Below are 12,764 nucleotides of genomic sequence, written 5' to 3' on the forward strand. Positions count from 1 at the left end.
AATTTCCTGCGGAAGTCGGAGATGAGGAAGGAGGGGAGTCGAAGGGGACAAGGGCAGTCCGTCTGGGTTCTGATGGGGGATGTGAGGGAAGGGGGCGGACGGTGGTAGAAAGAGCGAAAAGGTTGACATTGATGTCAGCGCTTTGGAGGCGAGACTGAGGGAAGTGAGAGTCAGGAGATGATCTCAGCATGAGGCCCACAGGTGTTTTGGGTGGTGGGCTGAGAGAATCAGAAGCAGCAGGGAGTAAGGGAGGGAGAGCCGACAATGGGGGGGGGGGGGGGGGGGGGGGGGGGGCAGGATGGAGATAGGGCAGGGCGACATGGAGGATGAGGGCCCGTCATGTCAAGAGGCCTCTGTTGTTTGAAGTGGCTGCATAGTTTAGTTTAAGCCAATTAACCCTGCAGGAATTTGACAGAGGGAGAGAGAGGGTGAGGAGAGGGACAGACAGTATACGATAGACTCTGAGTAACTTTACGTGAATGTGTCCACAATGTGCTTCTTTTACCTCTCCACAACTTTCCAAAAAGAACGATTTGACTCCACTTCATTCATATGACACCTTAGTTGACTTATTAAATTGTTGAATTACAACACTTTCTGAAAGCCGCTGTGAGTTTTTAGCTGGTTATGAAACAGACATAAATTCATACTCAGGCCTCTATATGAGCTACAAAAACAAACCAGGTCATCACCAACAAGATTAGTTATTTCCATAAAGCCTGTTTTGAATGATGTAATGGCTGCAGTGGGGTAGGTGTCAGATGAAGATAAATAGAGTAGCAGCACCTGCTCAAACAGCCATTGTTTCAATATTCCCCCGGTGACGATTGACAGTGGGTGATATGTTTGACTGTTTAAAAGGAAGCTGGATGAGATTTTTCAACATAAAACACAAATTACACATGTTCTGGGCAAGATCAGAAAATAGGTAGAAGGTATCGCTTTGTCCACAGGGGGCGGCAAAATCTCCACAAACCCAAAGTTCAACACAGGAGCTTCAAAGATCAAAACTTTAATTTACAACCACTGAATCCTGTGACCTGCTATAAAATGTATCCAATAGGGATTCCCTTATCATGCATCAAATGTTTATGAGTTTTCAGCAGGTCCAACAAAGTCATTCTTATTCAAATCCTCTATCCCCCTATCAAAGTTCTCCGACTTTAACCAGCTTCACATCAACACATTGAAGTATTTACTTATCTGGCTTCAGGCAGCACAACATCACGTCATTGTTTTGGGGAAAGAGAACAATGTGGTTACGTTTAGGGAAAGATCACAGTTTGATTTTAAAACAAGTACTTTGTCAAGATAAGGGGACTTTCGTCACCAACAGCTTTGATGGCCTTAAACTGTTCAAGGCGCAATCATTTCATTCATTAGGTATTCCACAAATAAAGACAAAAACTACAAGCACAAAAAAATGGTTATGGCTTTTCTTAGCTTTCAGGCAAACACCTACTACACTTCCACCTGTGTGTGAAATCAGCTGTGCTATAATTATACAAATGTATGCAAACCATACGTCTCAAAATGAGGAGTTTTACCCCTTGTACCTAGTTTTTACTAATAAAGAAAGAAGCTATAGAGACCTAAAGAGTTTTTATTAACTAGACTGTAAACATTTGTATGTCTTCTTACTCCAGAGGAACTGCAATGTTGTGCTGTTTCCTGGTGGCTTCATTTTTTACCTCCAGAAGTTACTGCTTGAGTTAAACTTGTATTAACCTCATAAAGCTACAACTGTAAAATGATGTGTACAATTCTTAGCATCAATAACTAAGATGCCATTAAAACGTATTAAACACATCTTTACTGCACTTGTACTTAATCAGACTTTGAATTTAATACAGCCATGTAATCTTACATATGAAGGAATTGAAATGGAAGGTTTTTAATGGATTTTTACATTCTCATATTCTTAATCAATCTCATCTAAGTGTGGGTTAGAAGGGAAGATGAAGCAATGCAGAGCTGCTGGTGGTGGTGGTGGTGGGGAATTAGAAATTGAGTAAGGGTGAAGAGAGGAAGATGAAGACTAGTGCTAATCATGTCAAGAATGAAAGAAAAACAGAAGAGACAGCGAGAACAGAGACATTTAATTATAGAGACGAGGTCATGGGAGCAGGGTGGGGTAGACTGCTGAACACCGGGGGTCTAATTCCATAGTGCTGTGTGTGCGTGTGTGTGTGTGTCTAGGTGTGTTTTTAACCTTAGGGCATGGTGATGACCGAATAGGGTATTATCCGCAGAGACTAATGGAAATGTGCAAATCACCCACCTCAACTTGACGTCTCTTCCCCTCCTGTGGTCTGGTCCCTGTTTCATCCAAAGAGAGTGATTTCTTTTCTTCGTTATTGCCAAGAATCAATCAATAACAGAAAAAAAACCATGTTTGACACAAAGCTGTTCAAGTTGAGTGTCTGTTGGGAGCCTCAGTGTCCAGATAACATTTGACTTTTTTCTTCAGTCAAGTAGAAATCAATCAGTTTAGTTGAATTATTTCAGCTTTTTGACTTTGCAGTTTTCCTTACAGTCTGTTTTAAAGGAAATTAAGCTGACATTCTGTATGTACTAACAATGATGACAGCTCTGCCACTGGAATAGTAATGCCATTGTTACTGTGGTGACTAATTTGTAGAATAGGTGAGGTGTCAGCCATCCAATCCCGTGTAGGCACATCCGCTGTCATGACAACTGTTTGCATGTTTGTGTGCGTCCATGTGTTTGTGTGCGTCCATGTGTTTGTGTGCGTCCATGTGTTTGTGTGTGTACATGTGTGAGCCTGTAATTACTGAAGCTCTCTGATGTTAAGGGCGAGAGTTGGCAGGTGTGTGAGAATAACAAATGTTGAGCTACAGATTATGAATATTGACATTTTGGTGAAACAATCGCAAAAAATTTTTTTTTCAACCAGACAGAGAGAGTGTGAAAAAGTCCACTCGTCTGCTTGTACCGTATGTGTGTCTCTGTAAAGGAGTTTTATTGTGATATATGTGTGCATTGAATTTTTTAAATATATGCATAGAGGCTTATGTGCTTTTGGTTTCTGTAAGGATTTCTACAGTTTGATTATTTCTAGAGAAGGATCAAACGTGTCAAAAATATAAACTATGAGTTGGATACCGCCTTAAAAGTCTGATTAAGTGCAGTGAAGATGTGATGAATATGTTTTAATGATAATATGATATGCTTTATTCTTGATGCAGTGTACACATCATATTACTGTTGTAGCTTCATGAGTTAGCACATCATTATCATCATTTTCAATTGGAATAGTAATTATGAGTGGAAATGTTGCATGGAAAATAAAGTATGGCATACGGACAGAAAACGATTGGAAGGAAAATAGTGTGAAGAGGAATCAATATCATTTGATGCAAACAGTTGTATTTTGGACCTACGCCTATTTTGAAATAATATTTTATTTTGAAGAAGGACCTTATTTATCCTGAATTTGTTTGTTTTCTAAGGAAGCTTCAATGTAATATGTTTCTGATCATATTGAAAATAGACAGCAGTGTTTGCTTGGTAAACTTCCAGTTAATTAATTCCAGCTAATTACTCGCACAGCAGGTCAGCTGAACAGTCAACAACATTAAATTAGTCTGCAGGCAGCAATACTGAAAATATTCCAACTACGGATGAATAATATTTCATTTTCATCAAAGTCTTTATAATCACAACGTTTTAAACCATGAAGCATGAAGTTGCTTGTGATGACCATAAGGAAGAATCACCTGAATCTGAAGCTCCTTTCAACTCAGAATGCTGAGTTTCGCCTTATAATGAAGTTCATTTTTTCTCATAATCTGTCTGCGTAGATACTGTTCAGTGTTTTTTTTTTTCAAGTTTATTCAACAGCTGCCTGCTGAATCTTTAACGACACTCTACGCAGACAGATACAGATACAGATACAGATACAGATACAGCAGCTAGCTGGTTAGCAAGTTGCATTTGGCAGCTACAAATTCAGATTCAGATTGATTCAAAAACATTTCTAAAAGAGACAGAAACACAAAACCCAAACATATGAAAATGATGAACCTAGTGAGCAACTTATCAGCTTAAAAAAAAATCACAAGTAACCTTTGTGTTCCCCAAAGAACCTTTCTTTACAGCGTTACTGTCTTGAGATTTCTCTGGAAATCAAAAGCTGATAAAACATTTGCTTTACTTTAAGTTCTCTCAGAAACAAATGATCAGGGAAATCTCGAGTAAATCATCACTGCAGACCTGTCAGATAACGTGTTACCCATGTCACTTTAGATGGTAGCTATTGTTAAATGATTAAAGCACAAAATCCTGGTGAATGCCTAACATGATAAATTACACTTACATAGACAATCTCTATTGTAGTGAGTGTAATAATGTTTTCAGGGCTGAATGAAAGCATTGTATACGGAAAAAAAAAGATTACATCTCACTTATATTGCGTGTGTGTGTGTGTGTCTGTGTCTGAAATGCGTGTGCATGCAGGTGCGTGTGTGCGCATCAGTGTGAGCTCGGAGGGGAAATTCCTCTCTCCGGGCTGGGAGTTCTTCCTGTCGTAGAGCTGTGTTTGTACAGCCTGGCTTTGTCGGGATATCCTACCCTGCCCATGTCTGAGAGAGAGAGAGTGGGAGAGACGGAGGGAGGGAGGCATGGCAGGGGAGAGAGGGAGAGAGAGAGAGAGAGAGAGGGTGAGAGAGAGAGAGGGGCACCAATACGGGGTGGAGTAAGGGGGTCAGGCTGAGGAGTTTGGTCGTTGGAAAACTGGGCAGATTTTTTGTAAACCTTCATTTAATCAAATATTTCATTCTGTAATAAATGTCTGAACAGTGGTTTAAATAAGCGTCTCACTCTGTAACCCTGAGCTTTGTCACAATTAGGCTGGTGAAAGGCTACAGAGAAAAGACAGGGCAGACAGCCTACAGCCTGAGGGAACGGGCGATTTATAATCAGGACTGATTCTTTGCTTTCATGTTGTCTTGTGTTTTTGGCCGGAAAACCCACGTCAGCCTTTCCAGCCTCAGACCATCTGCACATGTCATGACAGGCAACAATCAGAGTGAGAGCTGTCTGATAGTGACCTGATCTCACAGAGGTGTTATAAGGCTCACAGGCCGCAGAGAAATCAAACCATACTGCTTGTAGAGTGGAGGTGGTTTAGACGGAAAGACAAGGAAACAGACAAGAAGTGATTCCTTGGATGAATATCCAGGTGAACACATGAAAAAGTACTTTCTTGTTTTCTGTGTTCAACTACAGAACAGCACAAAGCTGATTCTAGAGTATATGTTTAAATAAATAATAGGTCAATATTGAATCAAATTTCATTTGAATGTTTTCTTTAAGATTCAACATTAAAACAGGAAATAAACAGTTTTCCGGTTTAGGTTGTATTTCTGTCCTCCACTAAACCATCAACCAAATAAGATGCAGCGAAACGTGAACCCCACAGTTGAGTCCGGTGCATAGACTGATGAAAACATGGACGTGGATTCAGTGACATCACCTGTGTGTGTCCGAAGGGTACTTTTGAAGCCTGTCCATGGCGGTCGCCATATTGAAAAGAATGTCTCAACCTATTTTTGACATTTCTAATAGGACTTCTGGGGCTTTTTGAGCCAGCCTCAAGTGGACGCTTGAGAAACTGCAGTTTGTGGGCGACCGTGGTTCAGTTGGTACTGGAGAGTCGGTCGACTCTTAACCGGAAGGGTTGGGGGTTCGATCCCCAGCTCCTGCAGCTACATGTCCGATGTGTCCTTGGGTAAGACACTTAACCCCAAGTTGCTCTCGCTGCTTCTTCAGCGGCGTATGAATGTGTATGAAAAGGATTAGTTACTTACATAGCAACCTCTGCCATCAGTGTGTGGGTAGGTGTGACATGCGGTGTGAAAGAGCTTTGAGTAGTCTGAACTATATCTGTACTGGAGTCCATTTACCAGTTTTTTACACTTCTGCAATGGCTTCATATTTGTTTTTATTTGATCCAGCTTTAAAGGGACGAGTCAGAGAAAGGACAACAGAAAATGTTCTACAATCTTCCACTAACACAGAGAATGTGTAAAGCAAAACAACCCACAATGGCAGTTGTTAAGTAGCCTGAACTACTCCGGCTTCATAAAACTTTTTCCACAGTGCAGAACACAGTTTGCATTTTCACACTCAGGTGTAACTAATTAACTCATTATAAATGCCTGCATTGCAGTACATTCCAGTAATTGCTGGAACAGAGATGTGGGTGATGCCGTTAGTTCCACCTGTGCATGTCCTGCTGCAACAAGGCAAATGATTCCTGTGAATTCATTAAGAGGAGAATATAGAAAGAAGAGTGCTGTAATGATGGAACACGCTTCCAGGATTCAGGTGTGGGAAATGTATTCAGAGTAAAACAACATTTGGTGTACAAAATCATTAGCCTTTGTATCTTTAGTGTAAAAAAAAAGTTTGCCTCAAACAAAGTTTATGTTCACAGTATTTTGATTACATTCACAGGGCCTCCCTTTGAATCCCAAGTGACTTTATGTGTTGATAGAAATGTATAGTTTACACATCAAGCAGTTGGAGAGACACATTTTCATTAGGAGCCAATTCCAGAAGATGAGGTTGTTTGTCAGTATCTTTGTTCCAGACACATTTCCCAACCTCCTGCTATCTTTTTAGATACTTATTTCAGTTATCTGAGCTTTTCAAACAAAGACAGAAATAACCAAGTACAGCTGAATCAGAAACATGATCAAGAATAGTATTTATCACATAGTAGGCCTATATACATTTTCCTGTCTAAACTGAAGTATGAAAATGTGAAGATTTTGGCTGGTATGATCCTTGCATATACACACACTCCTTAACCGGATCTACACAAGCCAGGTTTAAGTATTTTACTTGTATTTTATAAAGTCTGTACCAAGTGTTATCATTGTCCGTTGAACCAAAGTAAGCCTATCAGGCTTTTTGTTTGAAGATGGCAAAACACTAATTTGGCAATTTCTGTATTGGTTGGTTCATATCAGGTAAACAATTTACTTTTCAATTTTGAAAGAAGAAAAGATAATGCTTGTCATTCTTTATGATTTGATCCTTACTGTGGAGGTTGACTATAATCGTCTGCCGGGCCGTCTCCTCTGTGTTGATAACCGCACAAACACACGAGCATGCACACAAGAACACACACTCTCTTTTCCCATTATGTCATTTCCCCGCTGTCATCACTTTGGCCATTATCTCCACAAACGGCAGAAATAACACTCAGATGTCAGATGTTGTTTGTAACAGAACAAGGTAAAAATATCAGCACGCTGCGATCTTATCAGCCTCTTCTTTGAGATGTTTACTGTGTGATTTCCCTCTCTTTGCATGCTGTTTTTTCTGAAACACACTAAGAGGTCACGCTGCCTCCGCCTGGCCTCTAATGAAGCCATACACTTTGGGATTGCGAAAACAAATTGCTATGGTTACCATGTGTGTGTAAATGTGTGTGTGTTTTGGAACATTTTCAGGAAGGGTATGTCAGTGGGTGATTGTCTTGATTTTTATAAACACATATACCGACTTCTATTCGTGGTTGTTGTTGTGATTTTAACTTGGTAACCATGGTCAGTTTGACCCTTCCCTGGCTACCCAAGCCTTAGAAACGGGGCTTTCTGCAGATCCACCCTTCCTGTATCAGTGACTGTATAATATCTTACCTGGCTGTGAGCAATTGTGGGTGAAGAGGTGAGCGAAAAGAAAAAGGCTCAGGACAGTTGGCAGAGGGTGCGGGCAGCGGGAGGGAGAGGCGCATACAGTGGATGGAAGGAAGGGTGAGGAAAAGGGGAGGGGAGAGGGAGGCCGATTGGAAAGACGATAAGGCTAAGAGGTCTGTTAGGCGGCCAGCCGTGAGGTAATGCTGTGTGTGCGTTTTGTAGAAGCGGACAGTTCATCATAACAGGCGTGATACTGAATCCCTTCAACTCAAGCTGTATTTTATCCTGAATGTCTATCAAGCTGCTACATGAGAACAACTGAGAGGATCTGTTTATTTACACAAGTGTACTTTATTATTTCATTGCGCATTGTATCTGTATTTCAAACAGTCGACTTAAGCACTCCCATATGGAAACTTCTTCCACTTTCCTATAAAAATGATATTGCTTAGTTCATATACCCAAAGCTATCTCCTCATCAATCTAGACACAAACAAAGAGGTGAAGTTGAGGCGGCCTTTAGCTTCCTTACAAACAGCAACAACTCTCTAACGTGTCAGTCAAATCAGCAAACACCTAATTATGTAAACTTATGCATAACTCTTATAATCTTAACGGATGAGTTATTTGAAAACATTCAGCCAAAGTGCAGTCCAAAAAAATCTGTCCAGACCAAAATCTTGTACATCTTAATATTTACATCTGCACACTGGCTTCATTTTCTAACACTGGAGGTTGCTGCTGGGGAAACAAAACGCCCTCTGATCTACAATCTACATACCAATTAGACCGATAATTCTCCATAGATCCAGTGTGATCATAATCATCTGCAGGATTTGGTGTTGTAAAGGTGTAAATCATGAATACTAAACATAACTTCAGGTGTGAGTCTTAGGCTGAAGCTTAATGACTCCAGCTGGTCCGTCTCTGAGCTACCTGCTGTCTGCTGGTCTTAATGAACTGGCTGCTCGCCCTCCACAAGCCAGCACATCTCATTAGCCCCATGACTTGTATGTGTGATGTGTGTGTGGGTGGGTGGGAGGGCGTGTGTGTCTTACACTTTCCTTCACTATCTTTTTTCTTATCTTATCACTCCTTCTCTATTTTCTCTAATTATAATCTTACCATGCCATCATCCTTTGAGCTCTCTCTGACCCCTTTGTCTCCATCACATATCTGAAGAACAGACAAACCTCCAGGAGTCCTGCAGTCGTTATTCCACCACAGCTGCCATACTTTTGCCTTTCTTTGCCCCTTTTCATGACTCCCTCTGTAGTTATTCTTTGTAGCCTCTTTCTCAGTCATTTTCTCCTCTCTCTCTGCTCATCTTCTCCTCCCATCTGTTGCAGCACAAACACACTGACTGTGCCTCCCCGTTGAACCAAACCCCTGACTCGGTGTTTTCTGACACACCAATTTTCACTCCCACTAACATTTTGCACCTTCACTGCAACCCTTCATCTTCTCTCCGCCGTCAGTGTTGCCTCATTTCTCCTCTAGCTAACGGTCCAACCTCATACCCTTAACCTCCTCTTGAATCCATCTCTCTTTTCCTTCACACACCGCTCGCCTCCTGCGCCCATCACCTGCTCACTATTGCTATCCCTCCCTCCATACCTCCCACAGCATCTCCCCTTCTCTCCTCCCTCCCTTTAGGCTCTCACAGCAAATACTACATATGCATGTTGCCCCTTTAGGAGGAGAAACCATACCCACAATGTTCGGTTGGGAAAGATTTACATGACAGACACTGATGGTGTGTCTCACTGAGTTAGGGAAGGAGAGAGAGAGAGAGAGAGAGAGAGAGAGAGAGAGAGAGAGAGAGAGTTGCAGAGAAAAGTGTTGATCTGAATTATTCATAAATGGTATATAGGATGGACTAATGCATCAGAAACACCTGTCCTCTGTTATCTCTCCAGAGTGTGATATCTTTGTAAGCTCAAAGTCATCATTTGAGGATGTCCAGTGTCCTCTGCTTGTGTACTGCAGCATAGCCTTGTATGGACTGTGTCTTTTACACAAGGCTCTGCATTTTAATGAAATACTTAGATTAAAAACATAAAACTTCTGCAAGCAACTCTATCCAGGATTAACCTGTGGGTAGACCTACAGGCCACAAAGACTGGTCAGACAGAAAAAAAAAGAGAACAATAAAGCATCCCACCTGCTCCAAGAGTGTGTTTCTAAAATTGAACAGGAGTTGTCGGATGTCCTCCCACACCGTGTGGCTGTAATGACTGTTCTTTTTCTTCATCTCTCTCTGTTTAGCTGCAGGTTGAGGTTTTCTTGATTGAGCATTAAGCTGCAACCTTGGCAGTGAATCATGCTTTCCTTTTTATTCAAGGCTCAGGGCAAGGATAGAAACACAAACTGTCTACTCTGTTGTATAAAAACACTGGGAACTTTTACTACAGTGCTGCAACTAAATTATAGTTTTGACAAAAGTGGTGCTTAATTAGAGTATTTCAATGTTATGCTCCATTATACTTCTTGTACATAACCCTTATGTCCCTGCTGGTTATTATTAATATTTCTGATCAAGCTTAATGAGAAAACTATTATCTGTTGTTGAACTTTTATCTCATTGTACCAATTACACAACACAATATTTTAAATATATTTATTTCTTATTATTTCTTATCTGTAGCATTAAACCTTCACGGCCGACATAAACAAAAACAGTCGCCTCCACCACTTCTGGCTCGTTGGTGTTTGTGTTGGAGCAGACTGGCTATAGTTTTTTTGTAATTATGTTAAAATAAGCAAACTTCTATTTCCCCCCCGTCTTATCTGTAATGATGGAGGCAAGAAACAACATAAAATACAAGAATATTTTCCCACATAAAAGAATCCACAGCAGATAAAGACTAAATATTGTGATTCACCGTGGCACCAATTTTGTTGTCAGTTATTTGGTAAATTACTGTGGAGCCACCGGGAGAATTTCACACTCATTTGCATGCATTGCTTGCTTTCCTTTTTTTGCATTTCTGGTCAGTCTGATGCCACCGGACATCCTAAAGTAATTTGCTCCATTCCCACAGAAAATGTGTGAATCATGTGCAATGACGTGCGACTCAACCAGTATTCATATAATAATAACTTTTTATTAAAACATAACAGTAAAGATATATTGAAGACTACATGAATATAGATGTTTGTCTTTATGGTTTGGGACTGGTTGAATGCTATAGTTCACTTACAGAGCTGGATCATGAATTGTTTTGTAGAGTTTTTGACACTTCATACTTTTAGTTAAATTACCGTGAACATGCATCAAAAAACAAAACATATTCAAGCTCTACAGCATAAACACTGCATGGTCACAAGGAAAAACACAGGACACGAGTAAGTGAACAGATGATACTGTACAGATGGACAGAATCCACTTTTATGTCTGGAGTTCATTGCACACATCTGATTGGTGTTTCCTCTGTGTTTCCTTCACAGAAGTCCTTCTCTCTGGTGTTGGAGGCTCAGGACTATGACAATGATACGTCTGAATCAGGTGAGGCCGCAGTGTCTGTTTATCTTTTTAATCATGTGCAGCTACACAGAAATATACAAAAAAAAAAAAAAAACAAGCTAAATGAATTATCATTAGATAGATAATTATCTTCCATTTTAGATGTAAAGTAATTCTGCAATTGTAGAAGATTGTTAAGCAAAATTGTGAAACTGCTATTTTAAAACTTGATTGAACTGTTTGCGTCAGGTCTCTGTAAAAAAACATCTTAGCTTTACGCTTTAGCATAAGTAGACTAGTTGGTGTTTATTCTAATTGTAGGCTCATTTGCTCAATGCCTTTATAATGTGGTAAAACAAACTTAAAACACAAACTAAGATGTTGAAAAATAGGATGTATATGTACAAATGAAGTTAAAGAAGATGGTAAATTAGCAAAGGTTAGCTCTGACCCTACAGCTAACTTGAAGTAGCTAGAGTAGAGTAATGGTTAAATTAGCTTTAACACTAGTTGTGTGTTAATTATATTCTTCGTCAGTTGAGTAGTTTATTGGAATTTCACAGAGCTTTTTTTCATATTAAACATTTGTGGCACAATTTGTATGTTACAAAACAAATGTTATGTAAGATTCTGGTCTTTACTTATCTGTAACCAAATATGTAGCTGTTGTGTTGTGGGATAATTTTATTCTCCCTATTGTCTCTCCAAGAAAACCCATCTGTTGTATGGCTATAAGTTTAGTTTTCAACAAGCAACTTTAGCCTGAAGACAGACAATTCATCGTTGTTTACGAGGTTCAACGATGTGAAAATATCCCCTGTGTCTTTATTTCAAGGCTAGAAGGTCTTTTATCCAGACCCTTTAATTTCCTGCTCGTCTCCTTTATGTTTCTCCTCATAATCAGGAAAAGCTCCATGACAGGGAATCAGAGCTGTGTGCTATAAAAAGCGCAATACACACACAGGCACGCACGCACACACACAGGAGACAGATGTTCTTTTGCCTTCCTCATTCCTGTCATACCACAGTTGTGCCTTTCATCCCACCATCCCCAGTATCCAAAAGATGGCTGAGATAATGAGAAACTGGGAGCTGCACCAGAGCTGTGTCTCCTTCACTGTGTTCTTGTCTCCTGTCCTCCTCCAGCCCTCCTTCCCTGTGCCCTCCAGCACTACCCTTACGTCTTGTTTGCATTATGTGTCATTTCCACCTGAGCCCCTGACAGCCCTTACATTGGGTCTAAAGCCATTCAGCTTAGCTCAACCCAAACACGGGCGTCCCAGCAGTCTGAATGGACTTATCAGGCCCTGCTGCTAATCAGGAGAGATTACCGAGCTCGACTGTGCCTTCGGAAGCAGTCTTTGGAAACTGTGAGAAAATATGATGTCCTTTGAACAATGACAGTATGACCTTCAATTAGTTTAGTTTAAATACAATGTGTAGTGTTAACTTGAAGGATGTACCTTTGTCTATCGAAGGATCATTTCCATTTACAACGTTGGTCTTATTTTAATAGTTTGGTCCTCATTTTTATTTGCAATGATCGCATTTTGCCTACCAAAGTAACCTGCATATATGGACATATTATTTAGGCGGTTTTCACCAGGATGTCTGTCATCACCACCATT

General features: G+C 40.4%; 1 protein-coding gene across 2 annotated transcripts in view; it reads left to right on the top strand.

Moving 5' to 3' along the window:
* The window catches only part of LOC132980621 (protein jagged-1b), a 46,436-nt gene that overhangs the window by 16,908 nt on the left and 16,764 nt on the right, over nt 1-12,764 (top strand). For both annotated transcript variants that reach the window (XM_061046843.1, XM_061046842.1), the window contains exon 3: nt 11,121-11,178. In XM_061046843.1, the coding sequence (XP_060902826.1) occupies nt 11,121-11,178 (58 nt within the window). The remainder of the gene's footprint in view (nt 1-11,120; nt 11,179-12,764) is intronic.

The sequence above is a fragment of the Labrus mixtus genome, chromosome 9, assembly GCF_963584025.1.
Source record: "Labrus mixtus chromosome 9, fLabMix1.1, whole genome shotgun sequence".
Lineage (NCBI taxonomy): Eukaryota > Metazoa > Chordata > Actinopteri > Labriformes > Labridae > Labrus > Labrus mixtus.